The sequence below is a fragment of the Acartia tonsa genome, chromosome 13, assembly GCF_053477335.1.
Source record: "Acartia tonsa isolate MP-2025a chromosome 13, ASM5347733v1, whole genome shotgun sequence".
In the NCBI taxonomy this organism is placed as follows: Eukaryota; Metazoa; Arthropoda; class Copepoda; order Calanoida; family Acartiidae; genus Acartia; species Acartia tonsa.
This window is the reverse complement of record NC_137272.1, coordinates 32,357,698-32,384,094: the sequence shown is the minus strand read 5'-3', so window position 1 is coordinate 32,384,094 and position 26,397 is coordinate 32,357,698. Positions and strand designations below refer to the sequence as shown.

The following is a 26,397-nucleotide window of genomic DNA, read 5'->3' as shown; positions in this document are numbered from 1 at the left end:
ACGAAAAATGTCCCCAACAGAGGTATCACTATCCAGGTAGTTGTCTGGTTATACATCTATATTTATAGAATTATTCTTAAATTGATGAATTATCATTCCTGGAATATCAATATTCTGCTGGAGATGAAGAAGTCCCATCTCAAGCTCAGCAATTTTCTTCTCCATCGAGTTGGCCATTTTATCACCGTCCCTAAAAATATGACTGATTTAGCATAAGAAATCAGGGGTGTATATTTTAGATAATCCATCCTCTTCACCCCCCCCCCCCCCCCCCCAATTTTATTTAAGGTAAGAATATTGAACTATTTATAATTTGAAGAAAGATATGTAATTGTTGGGAGGGGAGTAGGAAAGAAATCAAATTCATCTTGTTTTAAAGTAAGAAATATATTTTTTTTTCTCAAATAGTATGGTTTGATAATCTGCATTATCATGTATCATAATCTGCATAGTGGTGAAAATAGATATAAACCTTCCCAGGACCTTTGAGAAACTCCTGTAAAGGAGAACCATACCGGTTTAGCGGTTAGCGAGATCCTTCGGAACAAATAAACAGACCGACAAACATACAGACAATTAAACAAACAAACAAACATACAGACAATTAAACAAACAAACAAACAGACAGACAAAGAGACATCCTGTTACTTTATAATAAGGAGTTTTAAGAACAAAAAGAGGTACCTGTCTGACTTGCCAGTCTCCTTGACAAAGGACTTGAAGAATGGAGCCATGGCAGATGAAACATAGGCGTGCAGAGTCTCAAAAGCTGACCCCTCACTGAACGATATCATCTAAAAAAATAAATTCGTCAAAATAAACCTCCGAAACTCGAATTAAAAATTAACAAAAATATTTTCCAACATTCGAATAAGCTCAAAATAAAGCAAAAACAGGTCCACCCTGTACAAAAATAAGATTTTCATTAAATAAATAAATATTTATAGGAAGTAGATTCGCTACTAAACCTTACCCTAAGTTGACTGGGGATGTTTTTCTCAGCCTCAACCACTGGACCCTTCTTCAGAATGACCACACTCGACATTTTTCCTACAAAAAGAAATTAGTATAGAAGATCCTATTCAACTGATATTTGAAACCCTTTCAAGTGAATCCACCAATACTTTGAAAATCCGATTTTGTGAAACTTGGGGGCAAAAAACTTCAGTTGCTATTTATCTGTATTACAAACTCATCTATTAAATTTGCCACATTTATAATCAATCCATCTACCTATCTCTATAACATAGACAACCTCAGAAAATGTAACTATTTCCAATTCTAATCTATCAAAATTAGGAATCTTTCTGTCCTACTTTGTACTATTTATCTATTTTGGTACCTATTTATTTATTTTATATATTACTAGTGGCTTCGCCCCTAGCCTCTAGTGGCTTTGCCCCAAGAGGTATAATTACATCTTCTATTACTTACCCAGCAGAACGGATCACAAATTTTCGCACCTACCCAGCAGGAAAACATTTTGTGATTAAATTCGCAAAATTCGTAAAATTCGTAAATTTCGTAAAATTCGTAAATTTCGTAAATTTCGTAAATTTCGTAAATTTCGCAAATTTCGTAAATTTCGTAAATTTCGTAAATTTCGTAAAAATCGTAAAATTAATAAAATTCGTAAAATTTGTAAAAAAAAAAAATGGGGGGGAGATTTTTTTGTTTTTTGGGGGGGTTGGGGGTGTCCCACCCCCCAAGAAAATAGCTTAAAACCACCGCAGGACCAATAGGTATATACCCTGAAGAGTAGAATCCGATCGGTTCAGTGGTTACCGAGATCTTAAGCTTCAGACGGACAGAAAGACGGACAGACAGACATCGTTCTACTTTGTATTATAGATACCTGGAACATAGACGACCTCGTTGCTGACAGAATAGGTCACTATTTCCTTTTCTTCTCCTTCCTCCTCCTAGAAAAATTGGGTAAAGTGTTTAATGTCCTTAATATAAACAAGGGTGACAAGGTTTATAAGAGAGGAAATAAAGAATTGGTGAAATGGAGAATCCCCCCCCCACCCAAAACATTGAAATCACATTTCTGTGTATAGCGATGTAGGTGGAAAGACAGTAATAGATTGGATGATTATTGGTCAAGATAATTTTCACAGCAAATTCAAATTTCTTCTTAATCAATGCAGTGGAACGCCAAACAGAAAGAGTTAAAGAGTAGCTACATTATGAAGGTAATTTTTTTCTTAAAATATTGGGACATTGTGGAGTAGCAGCGCTACTAATATAAAAAGTATATTACCTCCTCTCTTAGTGCAGCGCGTTGGACAAGAAGTGCGGGGCAGCCTGCATCGCTGATGAACTTCTTAACCTAAGAAAGAAAATATATTTTTTGTAATAGTTTCAGTTAGGAGGCTTGTTTAAAATTCTCTAGATAACTCTATAATTGTAGTTGGTCTTAAGATGAGAAAATTTGAATCCCCGGCCCTACACCTAATATTAGAACAATCTCTAAGTTGTGTTAAAAGCAGTAAACATTAATTTTAAAATGAACAGTAAAGTTAAAATAACAGCTTTATTAAAAAAAAAAAAAGAGTGTTTTCATTTGCAAAAACTTTCAAACAGGATTAAAACGATAAAACTAGGCCTGGCAGTTGGCAGAGGAATAATATAAATATGGGACTGAATTAAAAAGAATTTTTTACTATTTCTAACCAAACAGGACAATTTGGAATCTTGTGTTGTGTTCGAAAAAAAATCCCCTAATATTTGCACTTTTTTATATTTGAAGCGGGTAACTATATATATAGCTGCGCTATTAGGAATCCATGATGTGTCTTACCCATTCTTGAGTGTTCTTATCCTCAAGAACTGCATCTAGAGCGGAAAGATCATCATTCCCATCCTCAAGGATGACAGGAATTACTTTCCTAAATTAAAACCAGTGATAAATTGTTGTTAGAAATATAAATCAAAGTAGAATTAATTTCTGTCTGTCTTTTTAAAGCTAAATATCTCAGTAAGACGAAATATCCCCTGAAAAAAATTCACTCCGCACTCAATAAAAAATGAGGTTTATATATATTGTTTAAAGTTTAATGATTAGGTACCTAACATTTACTTTTTTATATCAAACCTAGTTTTCATTGAATTGTCCACCCTCCCCCCCCCCCTTCCCGGCCCTCCATTCCATAAACGCCCTACGCGCCCTAAAACTTTTGTGAAATACCTGATATAGTTGATGATCTTGTGGGTGGGGGCGTGCGCCACCCCCGGCAATTCTGGAGGCTGGGCCTCCAGCGAATCACTCATTTTCGCGGATTTTTATCACAAATCCGACGGAATTTTAGCCTTTGTTTGCGGAATGTTATTTGTATTTAATCAGTTGTGGTATCTAAAACGCTGAAATTGAAAATAACATGGTTACTATATCACTATGCAACACTTTTATTCACACTTAATAATTTTCAAATCTTTCAAATGTACAATCAAATCTCTAAACCTTAAAACACTCAAATTAAACAATATTTTCACTATGTATAATCATAATCTAAAATTTATACACAAAAACGGAATTTTTCACTATGATAACTCTCACAAAAGCTAAAAATGCCTTTGAAATAAAGATTTCACTTTTTTCTTCAACAAATTAATGTTACCAAAAAGGGCGGAATTGTGAAAACCGCTGTTGAAACGTCTGCTGTTGGTTTTTAAATTACGTTTTGTAGATCCAAATTTTGTAAATAATTTTAATTATATGAAAAATACATGTAAACTCTAAAACTTAGAAAATATGCTTTTTAAAAATTAAAAAAATTTTATCTACAAAACTATTCTAAATTTTTTACCCCATACATTTGTTGACTAAGATTACAGCGTTGCAAACTTTTTATTTCACACCTTTTAATTCTTAGATTTTATGGAGTTTGACCAAATTTTAGTACCTAGTCTTTTATCTAAATTAAAAGATTCGTGATACTACACAGTAAAATTATTCATACAGGTCAAATTTACGTAATAAAATAGGAAAATTGATGAAAATAAAATAAAAAGTTGTTATCCCTGTTATCAAAAATGTATTGCGGCATCCCCGCTATAAATGCGCACAAGAGCTAATTTCTTGTTTTTTTTTTCCACAAGTTTTTTATTTTTTAACAATTTTCGTCGTAGTTAGTCAATATTCGTATTTTTATATGAAAAAAATAAAAACAATGATATTTGAAGTCAAGGAAATAAAGAATTTTAAGTATAAAATAAAAATATGCAGGGAGGGAGGGGACATTGGACTGTAAATTATACTGTAACCCCAAAGTTTTATAAACATGTTTTCTCATTTGTTGGATTAAAAATTTGCTTGGATGGTACAAACATGATCTTCAATCAATGATTTTATCCACAAAGGGGCAATATCATTACGTTATTTATGTTCTTTTATTTACAGTCTCCATTGTCTTTTCCCCCTCGATCCCTCAGATCCCTGTAAAAATTATGAAAAATATAATTTATGGCAGAAACTTAATAATTCACTAATTTCAGAAATCAATAAATATACATTTGTACATATGATGAAATAACAAATGAAGAAATAAGAGAAAATACACTATATAAAATATATTATATATAGTTACTAACCATTAACTGTATCACCAACTTAGTTTAGAAATTAGAAACAGGTAAAGAAACAAAAATTGTATTAAAAGAATATTGCCCTTTTTATATAGATTTAAAGTGTTTACCTAATAGTTTATAACAAATATAAATCTTATACCTATTAAAATTAGAATCTTAGTCTTCAGATTACAGTTTGTAATTAAAGTATTAGGTATGAGTCATATTTCACCAAATAGTCGCTAAAAAAATGATCTTGAAATTTTGACACATTTTTGAATATCGAAATCATTACTCTGATGAAAAGAAAATAACTGTATTGGTCATAAGATTGAAATTCAAGTATCTTGAGTATTTTGGTAACAGTTAAATACGTATTTATTTTGTTTTAAAATCGAAGTCATACTTGCCCTCTGCTCTGTTAATTATATTTATGATCTATTTCACAACGACTTCGTTGAACCCTATTAAAACTTAGTTACCTTAGATTACTCAAAAGTCTATAATTTGGAAGTCTGGGATCTAACATTCAGATAAGTATAAATAAAAGACTTCCAAATAATGCTATTGTTAATCTAATAGATATTTATTTGATTTAAGAAATGGCGAAGAAATCCTATGATTTGTTGTTTAAACTCCTGCTCATTGGAGATTCAGGAGTTGGAAAAACTTGTATCTTGTTCAGGTATGTAGAATTAGACAAGAAAAGTGTCAACGGAAGAATGCAAAGATTTGTTTTTTTTTAGATACGTTTTGTAGTACTAGATAGTAGTTTATTATTTGGGGGCTCTGTATTAGGTTGGGTAGAGAGGTGGCAAAAATATAGCCTAAAATTTTTCCCGGACATTTGAAATCTTAAGCTTCGGACAAAAAACATTTTGGTAAATTTTTTTATCATTATTTGGAAGATTTTTAATATTTTATTTTAACAGATTTTCTGAAGACGCATTCAACACAACCTTCATCTCCACCATAGGAATAGATTTCAAAATTAAAACAATTGAACTCAAAGGAAAGAAAATAAAACTACAGATATGGGATACTGCAGGCGAGTTTTTAGTAGCCAAGCTACCTTATTAGTTGTTATTCATGGTAGACATCTGATTTTTTACAATAATCCTTAGAGAGTGGTTTCATTGTGATTCATGATTTTACCAAATGCTAATATTCTTTACCGTATTTCCATCCATATTTTTTTGTGCTTTGCTACTTATGGATGTTGTCTTCCTTGTTATATCATATGCAATATTTATTATTTACAGCTCGTTGTTCATCAAACTTTCATTCTCTATGCAAAAACATTTATTTAATATTCTTTATTGCAGGACAAGAACGATTTCACAACATAACAACATCGTACTACCGCGGAGCAATGGGCATCATGCTGGTCTATGATATCACCAATGCCAAGTCTTTTGACAACATTGCCAAGTGGCTCAGAAATATTGACGATCACGCGAATGAGGCAAGAATTTTTTGTTCTTTTAACAAAATTATAAAAATGATCACATGTCGATCTAAGGAAGGAATTTTTGAGACAAAAAGGAAATAGCGAAATTGCAAATATATTTTTTTTTGTAAAACTATGGGGAGGGGGATTTTAAAAAATCATGGCTATTCTTCCACCCTTAAAAAATTGGAAAAAAATCGATATATATATAAAACATAACTAGAATTATACAAACAAACAGACATCCCATTTTCAGGACGTGGAACGAATGATACTTGGAAACAAATGTGATATGGAAGACAAAAGAGTCATCAGTTTTGAACGAGGACAATCAATAGCAAAGGAACACAAACTTAGGTAAAATTAACATTTTATAAAATCCTCGACCATAAACCAAGTTTTCCTAGCTGCTTTTAAAGACAAACGTCTGAAATTATTTAATTTCTTTAATTAACATTGATTTAGTATATTTAGTCAAAATTTATGTATCTTCAAGCTCGATCCTTAAATCATTTGCAAAGAAACTTAAAGCGTAACAACTCTACAAAAAATCTTTATGTCCCATTAATTTTGTTGATTTATTTAAAGGTTTCTAGAGACAAGTGCTAAAACGAATATAAATGTGGAGACAGCATTTATACAGCTAGCAGAATCTATACTCGACAAAACAAACATTCAGGTTAATAGATAGATAAGCATTGACAAATACTGTAAAAAATAAAGGGGTAGTTTCACAAAATGCATTTGAACTTAATTTAGTGAACCGCAAATTTTTTTTTCTAGTTAATGGGTTAAACTACATTTATATAGCATATATTTGAAAGAATTTCAATTTTCTACCACGTAGTTTTTGAAATATCAAGACTTGAAAATCGTCTTTATAATTGCATATATCGCAAAAAGACAATTTTCAAGTCTTGATATTTTAAAAACTACGTGGTATAAAATTGAAATTCTTTCAAATATATGCCATAGAAATGTAGTTTAACCATTTAACTAGGATAAAATATGCGGTTTACTAAATTAAGTTAAAATGCATTTCGTGAAACTACCCCTTTGATGAACATTAACATAGATATAACATAAAATTAAAAACTAATTAAAGTAAATTTTAAACTCAATGAACACTTACAATTTTTTCAGGAGGTGAACAAAACAACCCCCTTCCCTCAGCCCCAGCAAAGCTCAAGTGGAGGATGCCCCGGCTGTTCACAATAGACAAAAATAATTCAAGGGGGGGGGGGGGGGTATTAGAAATCAGGCTAAACTCATTAAACTACACTCATTAATTAACATAAGGCCTATTTACCAAAAGGGTTGAAAATCTTGAGATTTTGTTTGCACACCCTTGTTATTTTTATGGCTGTAAATGCAAAATTTTTAAATGTAAATGCCTCATATTTAAAATAAAATACTTAGCAATAGTAAACTAAACACAAATCTGTAAATAAGCCTTTTTACACATTTTTTATTTGGAACATAAAAAATTATCAATCTTGTACATTTTTAACCATAAAAAAAGTAAATCTTGTAAAAATATCTTCATTAAAAACCAAATAAATTTATTTTGGTGCTATTAGTCAAATGATCAGTTTAGTGAGCATTACTCATGTTATTCATCGTAGCAGCTTTAAATTCATACATATATATGTAGTTGTTTGATTTTATATTATGACCTGTTTAAATAGGGGGGGGGGGGGTGCAATTTTTACCAACTTGATGAAGATTATCCATTTGATCAAATGACACGTGATTTTCAATTAGCTATTTTGAACAGAACATATTTATTCATTATTTTTTGTATAAAAAATTACATTTTTTTTCAAATATGCGCGAACTAAGAACTAGAATTTTCAAGAGTAAAATGATAATGCATTCGTTCTACATGTTATTTTGTGATATGGATAATTTTTGCCTACTTATTCTAAAATGCCCCTCCTACACGTGACTCTCTTATTTCATTTTTGTATTTTTTGGTACCCTTAAATAGATTTTATCATCCTGGTTTTCGTCTCAAAGAAAAGTCCTCATATGAGCTTATATTTCAAACATAGTCAATAAGGCTTTAAGAATGAATTTGTTAATTTAACCTGATTATTAGTTAGTAAGGATGATTATGTTCATAACTAGCGAAGTTTATCAATAAACATTGAAGTTATAGTCAATTAAACTGCGCTACTAAAAACTAATGGAATGTATATAGTAATAATAAAATATCTTAATCTATTTATCATCTTAGTCCACATTTGTGAGTTTGTAGTCAAAGATTGAAATACAAACCAAAGAAAGTAACATTTGGATTTGGTGCAGTTCACATTTAATTGTTGTTGTAAGTGAAAAAAGTAAGAATTTTAAAGGCTACTAGTTGTCAAACGGCTTAGCTCAATATTGTGACTAGTAAAAAGTATAGAAATTAATCGGAAATATCTCATCATCAATAATGAATTGTTCTCTTGCAGTGCACATAAATGCGCGAAAAAGACGTATTTTGAGTGTTTTCCTTATTCACGTCTCTGTGTGTATTATTCTATTATAGCTATTTCAAGTTATATAATGGCCATTGGCCATCTTATGTAGATTATAACAATATTAGGAATTAACATTACGTTCAGCCATTTGGCCGCTAGCAGCCTTTAAAAATTTTTGAGATAATCGATTCTAACTACAATTTTTCGTGAATTTCACTAGATTAAAAAGTTTGCTTAAAATGCAGTTTTGATTTGCTTATTTTAGCTAATACTTACTGGATTATATTTTGGTGATTAAATGAATCTTTACTTAGAGCTGGTGTTAATTCTTAGGGCATACTCAGTAATTAAAAGTGCTAGTTTGTTTATTTCTAAATTTTAAATCTGTTCAAAGATTTTTTATTTGTAGTCAATTGATTTAGATGTATCATACGTAATTTAGTTTCTTGTTTTGAGCTTTGATTTTCAAATCTATTTTGAAAAAAGAAGGTTTTTTAAAGTGAGTTATTTTAAGTTTAAAATAAAATGCGTATAACTTTGTATATTTTTGTTTATATTTATTACATATTAGTTATGATTTATTTATCTTTATACCTTCACGCTTTAATTTTCATTTGTTACAATTTAGTAAAAAAAAGTGCTGAAAATTTTGATTTGTTAAACATACCTACATTTTTACTTGCGCAGCTAAAAGGTTTTTTTTGTTTGAAGATTTTTATACCAACTGAACTGGGGTCTCCTTTTTGGGGAAGCTTTAGATAGGTTTTTAATTTTGGGGAGTTAGAAGATTTTTCCCGCCCCATTTTTACCTCTCTGTATTCAGAGCCCTTCGATACTAGCCGCTGGTCTTATGTAAAATATTAAAATTGCCGATGCCTCTATTAGTCCTAACAATTTTTGCAAGGGGGGGAATGTAAATTTCTTATGACGTGGGGTTCAGTTCAAATATCTATAGTAGGCTTCCATAAACAAAGTTGCCAATATCTTATATTTCAGACAATAAATCTTACTATACTACTTTTAGGATTTAAGGAAATATTGCTATAAAAATGAAAGAAGTTAATCATATATTAGCTGCGCTATTAAAAATATTAATTTAAAATTACTTGTATAAGAAATATTCTGGGATATGAAGGTTTGGCATCTAAAGAAAAACTTTTTTGCCTCCAAATTTTCGCCATTAATAAAAAAGATGCGGACTTCCTTTAAATGTTGAGTTATTCGAATTATAAATTAGAGTTGCAGTGGAGACAAAATAGTTTTTTTATTTGGCATATCCCTATTCGTGGAAAAAAATGTATTTTAAATGTGGGTTATTTTAAAGATAAAAGAAGTTAGGAGAAAACATCATAATTATTATTACAGTTTGGCTCTAAATTCTTAATTAAAAATGTTTTAGAGCCATACTGAAAAATCATATATCAAGACATAGAAATCATGTAATTAATCCATGTTGTGTTGGCCCAGGACTTTGGCCCGTTAAGTGGATTAATCTTCTAAATTTTCATCTTTTAATCCGTGGAAAATTTTTAATATAATACGATAGACTTCTCAGATTCTATTATCTTATAATCCACCTCAGAATTCGTACTTATGGCATTGATACATATATTAGATATCAGTCTGTTTAATATTCATATTATTTGGGATATTTATAAAGGTATTTTAATGAGATTTTGCCCTTAAGAATCACAATAATTTCTTTCATAAAAACCCATGAGAAAAAAAATAAAAGATATTTAATTTCATCAAAAGCTAAGTTTCATTTAGTTTCCAAATTGTTTTTATTTGTTTCTTTAAAATTTAATAATGCTTTTATTAGCTTAAACTCATTGATTTACCCCTTCACTATTGGGAATACATTACTTATTAAGTGCCTTTTGTTTAATGTATAATATTATAGTTATTCGTTTTTGATTTCACAAAATTTTGAACACATAGTTGTATTTTCAATTTTTTTTATTAAGATAATGGTTGTTTTGATTCATACTTAATGGTTAAAGAAAAGTATTTATTTTTTTTTTCATAAGTAGCGCAGCAATGATAATTTTACAGCAGTTTTCATGAACAGTTTAACATTAAGAGCAGAATTTTTAATGGTCAATTGCTGTTTTTAAGTTGATAAGTTGTTAAAACTAATGTTTCATGTATAGCAGATATTGTTGTTTAATCTCCGAATACTCCTCAAAAGTCTTAGATTTTGAGAAAAGATGAACAAGGACCTACGGACAAAAGTTAATATGAAAATAGCTGCGCTACTACATAAAGTTTATTTTAAGAATTATTTTTTCCAATTTTGCACCTATCTATATTATTTTGTGTTAAATTTTTCTCTGTTTTTGCAATAATCGTACTTAAAAATTACTTTATGATGAGCTTATTTATTTATTACCACATCTTTTAACCACATTTGTAAATTTATAAAAATGTATTTTGATTTAATCCTAAACAGGGAGGCAGAGATGGTACAATGGACGTTGAATTTATCATTTTGTGAATGATTAGGCTGTAAGAGCATTAGGTAATTTGATCTCTTTTGGCCCCTATTAACTTTTCATAAAACATTAAAACTACAATAGGCAAAATTAGTATTTGAATTTTAGGTTTAGGATTTTACTCCATTGTACCCACTCTCATTCTCCCTGTACATATTGTTTACATGGACTATGTTTTTTAGTACAAAAATAATTGAAAAAATTTTAACATTTTTGTATTTCTAGGCTTGTTGTTTCTCATAATACATATTTGCTTTTCAGATATCATTTACAAAGTTTTAGACAACAAAAATATCTACAAGGTGATTCAGAAAAAAATGTAACTATTTTAATAGTCCAATCCCTGTGGGGCTAATCTGTACTCAACTAAAACAATCCTAACCTAACATAAGCTGTGAAAATAAAACGAGTAGATACTGTAAATTATGCTGCAATCGAAAGTTTTAAAATCTAGTTATCTTTTTCTTTGACTTCATAGATTTTAGTGCTTTTATAAAAATCGTTATTTGTTGGTTCAAACTAGCAGTGTCAAATCAAAATGTTACCTACAATAATTTCAATCTACAGAAGAATTTATTTCGTTTATCATAATTAGGATTCTATATTAATTTATAGTCCATTATCTTGTCCCTCTAGATTTCTGATTTTTTAGAGATCTAAAGGTATAAGACAATTATATATTTAATATATACCTAATTGTTCATTCCCAATTTTAATACACATAATTACCCCTTTTGTAGATTAAGATTAGTTGTTGAAACTTTTGGACACATAAGTTACTAAACTAACCAATCCAAATTCATAAAAAGTCCCTAAAGTTGTTAAGCCAACGAATAAGAAAAAGTTTTTAACAAACATTGGGGACTAGTGTAATAATCAGCCCATTGTCTCCTCTCTCTCTGATTTTTTTCTGAACCCAATCTTTAAAAGATGGAGAATGGCGAGGGTAAGGAGTTTCTGCCCGGGTACCCGACTATTGATCAGTTCACACAGACAAATCTCAAGAGGATCCTGGGCGTCACAAAGATCTCAAATGATTTGCCAGGTATTGGTTTTTGTGGCGAAGCTACTTTATAAATGTTCATATCTGTCTTTCCTTCTGTTGGTTATGCTAGCTCGTCCCGATTTTTATTGGTAGGGCAAATAATTTACTTCCCCTCCCCCTTTTTTATATTCCTCCCCACTCTTTCCAACCTTTACCTAATACGTATGCTCCCCGCCCCTCTTCTCACATTTTCCTTCCTCTTCTCTCTCCTTCTTTATTTCCCTTACATTTATCTATCTATTAGTTAAAGCTAAAAAATGTAACCTATAATTTGAAACAGCTTCGCTACTATAGAACGTAATTGATAATTATCCTTGTATTTGTAGCATGGCTACTCTACAATCTTTTCAGTATGACATGCTACATCAATTTACCTCTCTTTTTTGCTGGTTCGAAATTTCCTTTCCAATTAAACCTATATATTTATACTATGATGCAAAACGAAAGGAATCTAATAGTAATCTACAACTCTTTCATTTTCCTAATATTCATCTTTAATGTTTAGGCGAAAAAAGAGAGGATTATGATTTCTATTCCACATTTCCTGAATTCAGAAAAACCATGACGTCACAGGTATGTTTATTTTATTCGCAGCTACTTTATTATCGTAATTATACGTACAGTACAATCTTTCCCTTTTTTAGTCAATTTAAAGACCTCATTTTAAACCCTCTTGGGACTATTATTAGTTTACTTACCAGGCTTTTATGTCTTTTATTTATTATTTTAAGATAATGAAAATCTCATAATTTTCCTCTATTATTTTTCGACAAAACTCTTAGTGTTGCTTAAACCCTGTGGGACGCTACTCTTTTCAAAATATCTTTAGGTTTTTTAAAACAAACTTAATAAAACTAAGCAGAATTTCATTGTGGGTTTATTACCTACCTAGTATTTTATTTAGAAAAGTTTTGTTATATTTCTTAGCAAAATATCATTTTGTATTTAGGGAAAGAAGTTGAAGGAGATGATCAAAGTACAATTAGGCTTCCAAGGAATTAGAACCAGTGTTCCCACCTCAGAAGTAAGTTGTTCTTGTTGTATTATCTCACTTGCTGCTCCGCCCCTAACAAATTAGTAGGGGTGGGCGAAGTTCATAGAATCAACCTAAGACATTTATCGAGATTCCCTAAAAATTGCAATCAATTCGAACGAGAAGTTTCTGATAAAAAAAGGATAGCGGCTGTGCCCCTTGCATCTAAGGCTCGGCATTGAAAGGGGTAAGAAAGAGGCAGAAAAGTAGCCTCAAACCATTCAAAGGCTTGAATTAAAAGTAATATAGTCTAAAACTTTTCAGGGGGGACCTATGTGAAGCTTCCTTATAAAAGATATCTTCATTTATTTATTCTTACTAACTTTTTTTTGTTTAGATTGAAGCTTTGGTTGAATTGTTAACCGATGCTAACGATACAATTCTTGAAAGAATCAATATCAGTTTGGGTATGTATATTGTATATATGTTACAATGATCTTTTCTGTTGCTCATTATTCAACTATTTAAATGATTACTTAAAAATCCAAAATATGGAACTTAAAAATGCACAAAAATTCACAAAAGCCTTCTGTATAAACTTGGACATTTAATCAAGGCCCATTTGTCGTATTATTGACAATTTTCTACGAATAATAAAATAAAAACATAAAATAAGCATCCGTTTTGTTGGAAGTTTGCTTACAATTTTTCTTTTTCTTTTTTGCAGAAAGGTGTTCCTTTTAAAATGCGATAAATAACTAATGTCATTTTAATTTCTAGACGAAGCAGCCGGAATCAAGAGAGATATCGACCCAACCTTGCTGGCAATTTCTGAGAAAAATATTTCCAAAGTTGCGGGCAGCTGGAATAATTTCGATAGGTACCTAACTTTTTTTAAACCTTGCTTTATTTGGGTAAGGGGGGGGTTTTAATGCAACCATCTCGTAATCAATGTATAAATGGCACTTAAAATTCGAATTTTGATCTGAAATTGTGCATGAGTAATCCTTGGTAGGTCTATTTTCCCTAAATCGAAAAAAAAAGTTGAAAAAGTAACGGCTAACGGCTCAGCCGTTTTTGGCTATTTTTAGGGCAAATCTTCATAAATTACGTAGAAATCAACTTTTTGAAACATATTTTAGGGAAAATAGACCTACCAAGGATTACTCATGCAAAATTTCAGATCCAAATTCGAATTCTAAGTGCCATTTATACATTGATTACGAGATGGTTGCATTAAAAACCCCCCCCTTTTATACTGATATTTTGTATGTTTTCAGGGGTGTATAATGTATATTCTTATACATGGGATCCCCGGCTCAGGGGGGGGGGGGGGAAATAAAAAATAAGTGGTTGGAGGGAAAAAAATGTAAAAATTAAGAAAACTGAAAACATTTTTTCCATTTCGCCCCCCTCCTTGGTTAAAAAAAACTAAAAAAATGTGTGGTAGGAGGGATAAAATATAGAGTTCTTTAAATATTTTTCTATTTCCCCCCCTACTTTTTAAGAAAAATCTAGGGGGGAAAAAAATAAAAAAATTTGTAGCAGGGGGAAAAAAATAAATCTTGTGCAGAATATACACCCCTGTATGTTTTATTTCGTTGCTTTTGAAGTGCCTAGCGAGCATATAATCCCCTTTCTATCCCTCCCTTCTTTTTTAAAAAAAAAGTATTCCAAATAATGGGTAGTTCCTAATGCCTAACCCCCTTCTGAGGGCAGAATACGTTGGGCTATTCTTTACCCAATATCACATCCCCAAGAAAAATAGCTTGAAACCATAACAAGACCAGTAGTTTAGGTATATATTCTGAAAAGTAGAGTTTAATCGATTTCAATCGATTAACAAGATCTTTATTTCAAAAAAAAGACAAAGTTTTCATGAAGACTAGGTACTCTTGTTTTACAATGAAAATTAAATATCACTATTTTCTAGACGTAAGAAGAATGAGGAAACGACAGAAGTGAAACTTCTAGCAGCCAAGAATGTACTTCGTCCACAGGTGGGGATTTAACAGAAATGTTATGATTCTTTTAAAATTCAGGGAGGACGGGAACATTGGAGTGTAAATTGCACTGGTTTTACAACCACGTTATCTTTCTCATTAGCCTAAAGACTTTAGGTACTTTTAATTAAGTTTTAATAGGTTGTTTTAAAGTAAACTTTTCAACCAATAATTTTAATTTATTGAGGGGGTAACTTAGTTTCTCATCATTAGGAATGTATTTCAACTTATTTTTCATTGTATTATCCCTTTAGATTTCAACCTAGTGGTGACATTCTAATTTATTTTTCAGATGAAATTTAAGAAGTTTATCGACAACACGGGGACGCCCTTCTGTCCGAGGCTGACGGAGAAGCCGCACAGTAAGAAGCCTCTGTCTGTGCTGGTGGAGTATGATGATACCAACACAGAGTACTTCAGTCATCCATATCTCTTTGAAATTGAAAGGTATTAATTTCTAAATAGATGTCAGACAGAAGGAATTTCTAGCAGACGGAGATTTTTGTTTTTATTTAGTTAAAACGAGCAACTGTTTTCCTTTTGTCCCAATTAAGGAATTTGAGATCTAGACTTAACATATTTATTACTATTTGCATTTGTATTTTCATTAGAAGTTGGGTACAAATAAAGACAAAAATGAAAATTGAGTTTTTATTTATATATTTGCGAACGACCGTCTTATAAAACCCTGCAAAATTTTAACTATCTGTTTTCTGTTTCAGTTTTTTTCCCACTTTCCTCTCAAAAAATCTTCTGTCATTGTAAGATATTTACCACCATTCAAAAAGTGCCCTTTTTATAATCTATATACTTAGGAATCTTAAAGAAAAAAAAATCTTTTAATAAAATCATGTATATCTTTCTAGAAAGAATAAGATTGAATTTTTAGAATGGTACCTGAGGGGGAAATGTTAACTGCTAGTGAAGTATCCATGCCTAAAAGTGTTGACTTCACAGAATTGGTTTATGTCCAGAATAGGTAAGTGATAAAATGTTTTGATAACCCAAAAAAAAACAATCTATTAAAATTAGTTTCTATAGAATTTATTTATGCTGTTGATTTATCAGTTTTATGATATATATCCTAAGCTTTTATTTTAAGTAAAGTGTCATATTCTGTCAGTTGTTGATCAAACAAATTTGAAATTAACTTCACTGTCTCTTATTTTTAGCAAAGAACTGAGTAATATGATCAAAGAGCTGAAAACTGAACCAGTAATTGGCGTAGATTTGGAAGGACATACATACAGGTTAGTAATGTAATTAGCAGCGCAGCTAAACTAAGGAAGGGGGGGGGGGTATATGTGCTCGCTAGGCACGTTAAGGGAAAGCATCATTCGTCCTTATGAAAGTAATATATGACTTTTTCCCAGACTGATAAAACTTATTCTTAGTAGTTTTATTTAATTTGTCTTGTCCCTCTATATATATCTGTTTGTCTGTTCTTTAACATTTAATTTAAGTTAGGTAATTTTCTGTGCTTTTCTATTTATTGATGGTGGCAACTTTGTTAATAATTTATTTTTAGGTCTTACCAGGGCATAACCTGTTTGCTACAGTTGTCGACACTGACAAAGGACTATCTTGTCGATCCTTTCGACATATGGGAAGAAATGACCCAACTGAATGAAATTTTTGCTAACCCCAATATTGTAAAGGTAAAAATATTCCATATCTATCTATCTACCCTACATATAAAGTAATATTTTTTTTTGTTTGTTTTTCCATTAAGATTTCGCTAAACCAATCAATAGTTTGAGTCATCCATCTTCAAGGGATGATTTAATGCTATTTTGTTTTTAAATTAAGGTCTTGTTATGGTTTCAGGCTATTTTCCTGACCTCTCCCTCCCAATACAGAGCCCCTAGATAGATTTTAGTTTCTACATAAATTAATAATTTACCTAACTAATCCATTTTATCTATCTATTATTTGCTATGGTTGCAGATTTTTCAGTGTATCTATCTATCTCCATATACTATATCTATCTATCATGGTTGCCAACAAGTCGTGCTATGGTTGCTGAGAGATTTCTCGTTCTATCTTTCTATCTCTCCACACTAAATCTATATCTATCAGGTGCTACATGGTTGCCAACAGGACGTGCTGTGATTGCAGGAGATTTTTCAGTGTATCTATCTATCTCATCATACAATATATATCTATCTATCAGGTGCTACATGGTTGCCAACAAGACGTGCTCTGGTTGCAGAGAGATTTCTCAGTATATCTAGTCAATGTGTTTGATACCCATCAGGCAGGCAAAATTCTTGGGTTTCCAAGGTAAGAATCCAAACAAATTAAAATAACAGGATGTTTGTCTGTAGTGAAGTATCTTAGGAACTGCTGAATCAATATGTTTCTGCTCTACAATGAAGCATTTTAAAATATCAGGGAAGGGTTATAACTATTTTGTGGGAGGGTTCATCCACCCTTCCAAGAAAAACGCCCTTTTTTTCTTCAATTGGCCTTAGACATAGATATTATATAACTCAAGATTAAGTTAGTGTCTTCGTTAGCTAATAAAGATTTTAAAATACTTATATTAGTAATAATATTTTTAACTATATTTCTTTCAAGGTTGAGCTTGGCATGGCTACTTGAAAAGTACTGCAAAGTATATGCTGACAAACAGTACCAACTGGCTGACTGGCGGATACGACCACTTCCAGAGGTAACAAAGCAGACTATTGGACATAGAATATAGACATTTAATGTTGATATTATTCATTAATGATTATAGAGTTGTTTTGCATCCAAGATAAATCTAAACCCACTTGGTACAGGAATCTATAAAAAAAGTTTGAAATAGATAGAACATAAAACTTTACAGTTGAGAGAAAGACGGACACAGTAGAGGCTTTTGTATAGACCTGATAGCATTCAATTTGATAAAACTTTTAAAGAAATGTAAACCAATTTGTTGATAAATAATTAAACCTAGGTGATGGTATACTATGCTAGACAAGACACAAGATACCTTATCTATATTTATCACCTGCTGAAGAATATATAGAACATAAAACTTTACAGTTGAGAGAAAGACGGACACAGTAGAGGCTTTTGTATAGACCTGATAGCATTCAATTTGATAAAACTTTTAAAGAAATGTGCAACCAATTTGTTAATAAATGATTTTTAAACCTAGGTCATGGTATACTATGCTAGACAAGACACAAGATACCTCATCTATATTTATCACCTGCTGAAGAAGGAACTGCTAGACAAAGGAAATGAACAGAAGAATTTGTTGGTATCTGCCTATCAGCAGAGTAATATGGTCTGTTCATCCAGGTAATATATTACTTAACTAATCTATCTATCTATTTTTCTATCAAAATATATTATTTAATTATTTTTATTTTGAAATACAAATAGAAACAATAAAAAATACATCAATAGCAATAGCAATACTTTTAAATCTAGAAATACAACAAGACATATTAAAGAAAGAAATAATCCATAGCTCAAATACACAAATATTTAAATATTACATCAATACATACAAATTTAGTAGTTTAGAACAATGATTTTAATATAAAATACATCACTTTTAATTGCAATATAATAAATAGGCATATCTGGCACAAAAAAATTAAAATTGAATATCAATCCTTACAATATTGACATTATTAATACACAAATAAATGTGCATATTTAGCACTAAACATTAAAATTGAATATCAATCTTTACAATATGAACAATTAACATGATTATTTATGTTAATTGGAAAACTACCAAAATTTTTCATGAAAAACTTATTCCCAATTGAACTGGATGAGAACAATGAGGTAAGTCAAGGTATTAGCAACCATGGATGTAAGTGTGCTCTTCTCTATAGTAAAATATCCCATTGCTGTCAATGGGAAACATGCTTCCAGTTCTATCACTGCTGCTTGGATCATTGTCATCTCAGAGATTGTGTTACTTTGCGCTGCTTCTTCAAGGGCTCGACAGGCAAGTTGTCCTGCCATTTCATAACATTCCTCAATCATGTTTAAGAAGGTGACTATGAAAAAGAGACAGAAAAGAAAGTAAAATATTGCATACTTAGGGAAAGGTTGGACTGTTATGATTAAGTATCCGCCAAAGATAAAAGCACACTGAAGAAAATGAAAAACAAAGGTGTAAGAATATTCATTGCGGAGCTAACTTTCCTAGTGCAGTCAATGACATCTTTCAGATCTTCAATTGAAATTACACCCTGTTTCTTTATTCCTTCCATTTTTGTGATCATGAATGTACAACAGACATAGACAAACATAAGTGTACTAATTTGCATTATCAAATTATAAAGGTCTGAAAATATCAAGGAGGTCCAAAATATTGCAGGAACTGAAAGGTTGGATTCTGTAAAGTCGGGTATCATGTTCCATTGCACATTGACAAAATAGCTAATATAAATGCCAGCAGCCATGGAAACATAAACAAAGAATTTTCTATCTAGTTTTGCTTCAGATTCACACACAGAAGTATCCATGCAGCAAATTGCAGCTAGAATTGAAAACATATTTCCTTGTGGTCCAACTACAGACATAAAAAATATCCCAGCTTCTAATTTCTTACTCATTTTGCTTAAGTCTTGCTCCAATAGCAATGGTATTGTTAGATACAAAACAATACCAGCTGCAAGTACAGAAAACCCCCATGGTATGATTACTGCCGGATGAAACAGGTCATGCCTCAGAATTCCCTTGGAATCCACCTTAACAGGCCAAAGCTTTATCCTGAACATAAATTGAACAAGCTTCACTAGTTGCATGCTTGTAGAGTTATTCCTCATAACTGTGCCCAATAATACTTCAAACACATTAAGTGTAATTAATTTTAAAGGGCTGTATATATTCAAACCAACTTACTAAGTTTAATTACTTTTCTTTCACAAGCCCCTTCCCCACTCCCCTCCCCCCCCCCCCAAATTTATTTCCTCAATTAATACAATAAGAATAAGATTAACAAATTGATAATCTGAATTTTCCCTCCTCTTTCATTCTGTCAGAAGAGGGAGGGGGGAATATGATGAAAGAATTTGCAAGCTTAAATAAGGTCAATATTTGCTATTGCATTTCTTAGAAAACAGGGTATAATAATTCAATTCTCTTGATTCTCATTATTTTACAAGATGTAAAAAAATTACTAGAAAAATTACATTATATATTATACTCTTGAAGATCTATAAAAATTTATGGGTATAAGTAACCCTCTACAATTATTTGGTGTTCAGTATTTGTTATTGGACCAGCAGAAACTCAAACATTGTTTGCTTTACTTAATGAAATGAAAGTAAATATTTAACTTTTGCAAAATTACTTTTCTCTAAATTAATTTTATTGCGCGTTTACTTATTTTTTGCGACTTATTCCACAAGTATACTTTTATTTAAGAAGTATTTTCACATTTTCTATGTATATTATATTATTGAAAACCTTAATTTGTTCAATGAAATATATAAAGTAATATAGAAAAAATATAGCTATAAAGCTGAAAAATCTATTAACCTATCAACATACATTTATACAGCTACTTGATGACATTTTTCTTGAAGCTTTTATCCATCAAAGATGTTTTAATTTGAGATCAAAATACTTCCATATGTAAAAGATAATTTATCCTTCTTTTAAAGGTACAACAAGCCAGTTTGTAATCCTGACAGTCATGAAAACCTCCTAAAGAAGACTAAGGCTGTTTACAACAACAGACAACTGTTTGCTCTACAGGAATTAAACCCTAATTCATTTTGTTATCAAATATTATATCATAAACATTTTCTACAGTTTTTGAAAAAGAATTTAACTTTAAGAAATGTTTTGCGCCATTTTTTTGATTTTAGGCAGGAAAATGAAATTAAGGTTATGATACTCAGGAATTGTTCAGCTGGAGAGATGCAAAGGCCAGAATGGAGGATGAAAGTACAGCCTACATCCTGCCAAATCATATGATGTTAAAGATTGCATCTGAATTACCTAGGAACTTTAAATATACATGAAACTAGTATGTTTTGTTAACATTGGGCCTTTGATTCATTATGTTATCACATCTGCAAGAGTGTGGGGGAAGTTCTGACACTTTAGATAACAAGAGTAAAAAGAACAGAAGTAATAAAAAAAAGTTAAATAATAAGTTAAATAATCAAAGAAAAGATTAATTGGAGATAAATTGATCCTATCTAAGTTTTTAAAGATTATTATACCATCTTTGCTTGAACAGATTTTGATATTTCATCTTTGAAATTTTATTTATATTTGAATGATGTAGAGAGATGCAGGGCATATTAGCCTGTTGTAATCCAATACCTCCCCTGGTTAAACAAAATCTAACTGAACTTCATATGATTATTTTGAAGGTATTTATATTAAAAATTTTCTATCCATCTAAATGAGAAACAATATAACCATCTAATAGCCTATTAGTCTATCTTTCTATCAAATATCCATCCCAGCAATAAACAATCTATCTGTCTATCAGGTATCCATACCTTATCTGTTAACAGTAGACACATATATGATATTAATCTATCTATCATATATATCATTATGTTAATCTAACATCTAATTTATTACAATAAACAAGGCTCTGTAACAAAAGACACAGACCTATTGATGATAAATCCATTTTTATTTATCTTTATGTATGGTCTATCTATTTTTCTATCAATCTCTCTATCTAACTAGCTAGGCAAGAAACAAGGCACTCCTAAAAGTAAACACAAATCTAATGATAATATATATCTAATGTATTTTTATTATTTTTCTGATCTTTCAATCAATTTATCTAACTATCTATCTGCTCTTGATCTATCTATCTAGCTAGGCAAGAAATAAGTCCCTCCTAACAGGAGACCCAGACCTAATGATAATATATATCTGATATATTTTATCTCATCTATTCATCTTATTTACTTTTCTCATCTATTTATCTATCTATCTATCTATCTAGGCAAGAAACAAGGCACTATTGACAGTAGACACAGATCTAATGTTAAATCCCCAACAAGATAATGCAACAGACACAGCTCAGGGATCAATACTTAAATATTTTATTTACCATGATAATAATCTATTATACTTTAGAGTCTTCATAAAATTAAATTTGACTGGTAGAAAAGTTAAAGGCAATTTAACAATATATTTGTCGTTTTATAACTACGTGATCTTATTCGTTGGCTCAAAAACCTATGGTACTTTTTAAATTTTGATTGGTCGTATCCTTACTAGAATTGCTCAAATTTTATAACCAATATTTCAATTTACAGAAGGGTTAGTTTTTTAATCATCATTGTATACAAAGAGAGGGGTAGGTTTCTGGTAGAATCCGTAAAGGTGTGTGTTTTAAGGCTTAAAAATAGTAGTAGCACGATAATATTCACTAAATATGTGTATTTCTTATTGAAAAGAAGTATAGATAAAAAAAAAAATTTTTAAGTTAACATAAATTTTTATCGTTCTACTACTTTTTTTCTTTTCTTTATAACACATAACCTTTACGGATTTTACCAGAAACCTACCCCTCTCTTTTTTGTCTATTGTCTTATCCCTTAAGATCACTGTTGTTGAAGACTTATCATTGAGATTAGGGGGAGATTTTTTTAAGTATTGATCTTCCTTCTAGATGGACTACAATGACAACCCCCTGAAATGTCCACTGGATCTTAGCAACATGATGGATTATGGATCAGGAAAATATTATTCCAAGCATAGAGTTGCAATAGTAAACATTGATACATAAGAAATCCAGGGCTGTTTATTATAATAGTCCCCAAAGTTTATATTAACTTTCTTATTCTTTAACTTAACAATTTTAGGGACTTTTAATGAATTTTGTTTAGTAGAATCATTAAGTTAAGTGTCCAAACCACTTATTGTAATCAACAGAATAGGTAATTTTCCGGGATTTTACATCAATTTATCGGCAATTGTCTTATTACTTTAGACCCCTGTAATAAATCATAATTAACTACTTGTCTTTTCATCTGTACAAACCCAAATGAAAGGCAATATACTTAGGAGTTTTTTTTGTATCACCCTTTAATAGGGGAATGCAAGAAATCATTATGCATTAAATATAGATTGAAAAAATTAGCTAGGTATATTTTTTATGTTACTCGGACAGAAAGAGGAACGTACAGATAAACATTATTTATTTATTAGCTTCGATACTTACAATATCCTTCTTAATTATAATTTTAAAAATATTATGACTTTATAATTAAACTTTAGGAACATAATTAACTTATAGGTATTCTAAAAATAATCTTTTTCTTATCTGTTCTACTATTTGTAAAGTTTTAATATTGACCTTGTATTAATAATATTGGATGACAGGGCTAACAACGCTAATCAACACAAAAACTGACAAACCCAGCACAAAATGGCAGTCCAGTGTGAATAAAAATCTGCTGAAAACCATTCCCGATCTTGGTATATTTGCTAAAAAGCCCATAAAATCTGCCTCAAAACAGAAACATACCTTTGTGAGTCCTTTTGAGAGATATAGACTGCTCGTGCCTTATTTGGAACAGCTAAAGGTGACAGATACCCCACAGCCGGCTAAAGAGGATGATGCCACGGCTGCTGCCACTGAAAATGCCACAGCTGCTCCTAGTGATAACAAGGAGGATAATCATCTTGAAAGCATTAAGAAGCATTTCCAACATCTCACTGATATGACTCCTAGACCTAAGGTATGGATAAGTTTACTTGTTGGTTCTGCCCTAGCATCTAGGGTCCCTGTTTGGATCCCCAGCTAAAGGGGAGGGGGGAATAAAAAAGAAAAAAGTACTTAAACTATTTTTTTCGATTTTTCCCCTCTAGAGAGTTCACTTTATTACCTATAGAATATGAATATCTGGTGTAAGCTCCAAGTAATAATAAATCCATTAATCTTGTTTAGAAAGTTGTTGAGTCTGCTAGTGAGAGTAGTGAGGATGAAGATGGTGTGGAGATTCTGGATGAACCTGTCAAACCTAAACAGGGACATACAATTAGATTTTTAAGCATGGAAAACCAAGAGAAAGATAGGGGACAATGGGCTGTTAATTACACTAATCCCCAAAGTTTTATATTAACGTTTTCATATTTGTTGGCTTAACAACTTTGGGGATTATTATTGAACTTTGATTGTTTAATTCATAAAGTTAAGTGTCTAAACGTTTCGACTACCTCTACAGAGGGTGCATTTTTGTGTTTCATCGTAAGGGAGCTCGTCAATTTATCGGCCATTGTTTTACCCCTTTAGATCTCTAAATTTAATGATATGTAATAATAGAAGGGTGGAAAGAGAAAACTCGAGGGGGAAGAAATAAAGGAAGAGGGTGGTGGGGGTAACAGCTCTGTGTGGGCGGAAAGACAGGAGATTGCAAAGAAAAATAAGAAGTTACAAGCAGAGGTTAGTAAGCTGGAAAATTTATTTCGCCCCTAGCTTCTATGGCCTTTTCAGATTTTTGTTTAAATTTTTAAACTTTATTTTTTTTATTTGAGGGGGTAGGGGCAGTTTTTTCGTTAGGTGAATGTCACAATTCTCCAGAAAAAAAAGCTTAAAACCTCCTTAGGACCAGTAGACATATTCCCTGAGAAGCACAACTTTGTCAGTCAAGCGGTTACCTGGATCTTTAGCTCCAGACGGATAAAAGGACAGACAATTTTCTACTTTATAAATCAGATCCAGCGAATATTAATCTGTTTAAAATTAGGAATTTTTTTTTTGTTTCCGCGCTGTTATGGAAAATAACATCTTTTTAATAAACATTTAGATTGACAAAGAAGTTGAGAAAAGAAAGTTGGCGATAGAAAATAAATTGGTGCAGGAGGAAATCACCAAGAAAAAGAGCAAGAAAAGAAAGAGTGAACAACTGGGGGATGATGACACTCCATCTAAGGTAGTTGCAAGAAATGGGTGCTTTCCTTGAAAGTGCCTGGCAAACCACAAAACCCCTTCCCAAACCCTTATTTTTAAATGAAGGAAAATAAGAAGGGTGGGGGAATGATTAGATTATTTCTTTATATTTCGGTGGGGCTATTAGTCTACCATGTACCAACATAGTCTAATCTTATTTATGTTTTATTTCAAAATAAAGGGAGAGGGGTTTATGTGTTTGCAAGAATATTTAGTCTTAGGAATATAATCAAATAAAATTCCATTTCTGAATTCCTAAAGTATATGTAGACTTTGTAGAATTGACCTTTAAAGTTTTTAGCACGACCTAAGTTGAGCAAAAGAATAAAATTTTGTTACTGTGATCAACAATACAATATGATCTCTAGAGTAGATATGCTCTTTGGTCAAAGGAAGGTTATAATCAAAAAGTAAGTCTTCTATCTTACAGACATTTGTAAATTGTAGAGTAGCTCCGCAACTAAATAATGTTATTTAGATTCCCAAAGAGAAGTTTGAAGACTTGGGTCAAGGTGCTGGTGTTGAAAGTGGTTCAGAAGAAGAGGTAAAAATATACTTTTTTAAAAGCGAAGCTTTTATATAATTAAGGTCGGTCCGTCCGTACGTCCGTCCGAGCTAGATAGTTTTTTTCGTCAATTTAGGCATGTTAGAATTGTCCTATCGATTTCAAACATAGTTAGGTTCCTTTGACTTTTAGTTTTGGTTTCAAACAGCTTCACTTCCGCCCCCTCCCTTTATCGTCCATTTTCTTATCCCTCAAGATCTAATGTATTTTTTTAGGTGGATGAGGCGTTCGACTATTCCAAAGTTGACTTCAACAGTATGTTTGCCGTGGAGAAACCAGACGCCTCCAAAGACTTTAATCCCGGCCAGAAATGGGAAAAGAAAAACCAAAAACTGATTGTCAGTAAACGTTTTAGAAATAGAAAGAAGTAGATAATATTTATCTAGATGTATCATATCTAATTAGAAACAAGAGGACAGAAAAAGATAAAATTTTTAAACTATTTTTCCTTTGTTAATCTTTATCTATCTCTTATTAAAATACTTTTATATTCAGTCAACAATTTTTTGTACAATTTATTACAAATTTAAGTCTGTATGTGCTTTTTTTAAAAACTTCTTATAAGGAGACAATTCTTGAACAAGATTGGTTAAATTGAGTGCTGGAACATATCAAACGCTTTTCTTAAGTCTAAAGAACATAAATACACAATTTAAATTATCTAGATCTACTAGCTTTAAGTTGACAAACTAACAGGGTGAGAGCGGACAATGAACAGTAAATTTACTGGTACCCAAAAATTTTTGTTAAAGAACAGTTATCTTATTCGTTGGTCTAAACAGTTTGGTAATGCATTTTTATGGTCAGTTCACAAAATTTTAAAGTCCAAACTTTTCAACCAATACAACTTGAATCTACTTTTTTGGGGGGGATGTTCATTAATCTATCTTCAATTGTCTTATCCCTGAAAATCTGTGCAAACTAATCATTCCTTGTT

The 26,397-nt window shown here is 31.2% G+C and overlaps 3 protein-coding genes across 3 annotated transcripts in view; 2 read left to right on the top strand and 1 right to left on the bottom strand.

The window, feature by feature from the left end:
* The window catches only part of Dhc64C (dynein heavy chain, cytoplasmic), an 83,835-nt gene extending 80,190 nt beyond the window's left edge, over positions 1-3,645 (bottom strand). Inside the window, exons 1-7 of the mRNA XM_080146626.1 lie at positions 3,191-3,645; positions 2,804-2,891; positions 2,264-2,332; positions 1,856-1,922; positions 974-1,050; positions 685-794; positions 102-190 (exon numbers count right to left, since the gene is read on the bottom strand). Coding sequence (XP_080002752.1) covers positions 102-190; positions 685-794; positions 974-1,050; positions 1,856-1,922; positions 2,264-2,332; positions 2,804-2,891; positions 3,191-3,273 — 583 coding nt within the window. The 5' untranslated portion in view covers positions 3,274-3,645. The remainder of the gene's footprint in view (positions 1-101; positions 191-684; positions 795-973; positions 1,051-1,855; positions 1,923-2,263; positions 2,333-2,803; positions 2,892-3,190) is intronic.
* A 434-nt stretch (positions 3,646-4,079) lies between these two features.
* Positions 4,080-11,244, top strand: LOC145304681 (ras-related protein Rab-10-like). The gene is made up of 7 exons (XM_080146621.1): positions 4,080-4,634; positions 5,170-5,254; positions 5,502-5,617; positions 5,895-6,034; positions 6,276-6,376; positions 6,608-6,698; positions 7,163-11,244. Exons 2-7 carry the CDS (start codon positions 5,172-5,174, stop codon positions 7,235-7,237), a joined length of 606 nt encoding a protein of 201 aa, XP_080002747.1. The 5' UTR covers positions 4,080-4,634; positions 5,170-5,171; the 3' UTR covers positions 7,238-11,244.
* Positions 11,199-25,873, top strand: Rrp6 (exosome component Rrp6). The gene is made up of 25 exons (XM_080146619.1): positions 11,199-11,284; positions 11,913-12,027; positions 12,533-12,600; positions 12,977-13,051; positions 13,398-13,467; positions 13,781-13,880; positions 14,934-15,000; positions 15,296-15,450; positions 15,893-15,982; positions 16,176-16,253; positions 16,532-16,661; positions 17,177-17,286; positions 17,584-17,677; positions 18,152-18,297; positions 20,628-20,726; positions 20,873-20,971; positions 21,260-21,347; positions 21,941-22,021; positions 22,613-22,680; positions 23,327-23,684; positions 23,894-23,974; positions 24,269-24,388; positions 24,753-24,878; positions 25,374-25,439; positions 25,676-25,873. The coding sequence occupies exons 2-25, from the start codon at positions 11,913-11,915 to the stop codon at positions 25,829-25,831; spliced, it is 2,640 nt and encodes an 879-aa protein (XP_080002745.1). The 5' UTR covers positions 11,199-11,284; the 3' UTR covers positions 25,832-25,873.
* The last annotated feature ends 524 nt before the right edge of the window (positions 25,874-26,397 follow it).

What these genes read in the sequence shown, in the direction of transcription:
- LOC145304681 (XM_080146621.1), top strand. Translation starts at nt 5,172, where the DNA reads ATGGCGAAGAAATCCTATGATTTGTTGTTTAAACTCCTGCTCATTGGA. An exon ending in ACAGATATGGGATACTGCAG is followed by an intron (nt 5,618 to 5,894) that starts GCGAGTTTTTAG and finishes TCTTTATTGCAG; the next exon opens with GACAAGAACGATTTCACAAC. An exon ending in GCAAAGGAACACAAACTTAG is followed by an intron (nt 6,377 to 6,607) that starts GTAAAATTAACA and finishes ATTTATTTAAAG; the next exon opens with GTTTCTAGAGACAAGTGCTA.
- Rrp6 (XM_080146619.1), top strand. Translation starts at nt 11,913, where the DNA reads ATGGAGAATGGCGAGGGTAAGGAGTTTCTGCCCGGGTACCCGACTATT. An exon ending in AGAATGTACTTCGTCCACAG is followed by an intron (nt 15,001 to 15,295) that starts GTGGGGATTTAA and finishes TTTATTTTTCAG; the next exon opens with ATGAAATTTAAGAAGTTTAT. An exon ending in AATATGGTCTGTTCATCCAG is followed by an intron (nt 18,298 to 20,627) that starts GTAATATATTAC and finishes CTTCTTTTAAAG; the next exon opens with GTACAACAAGCCAGTTTGTA.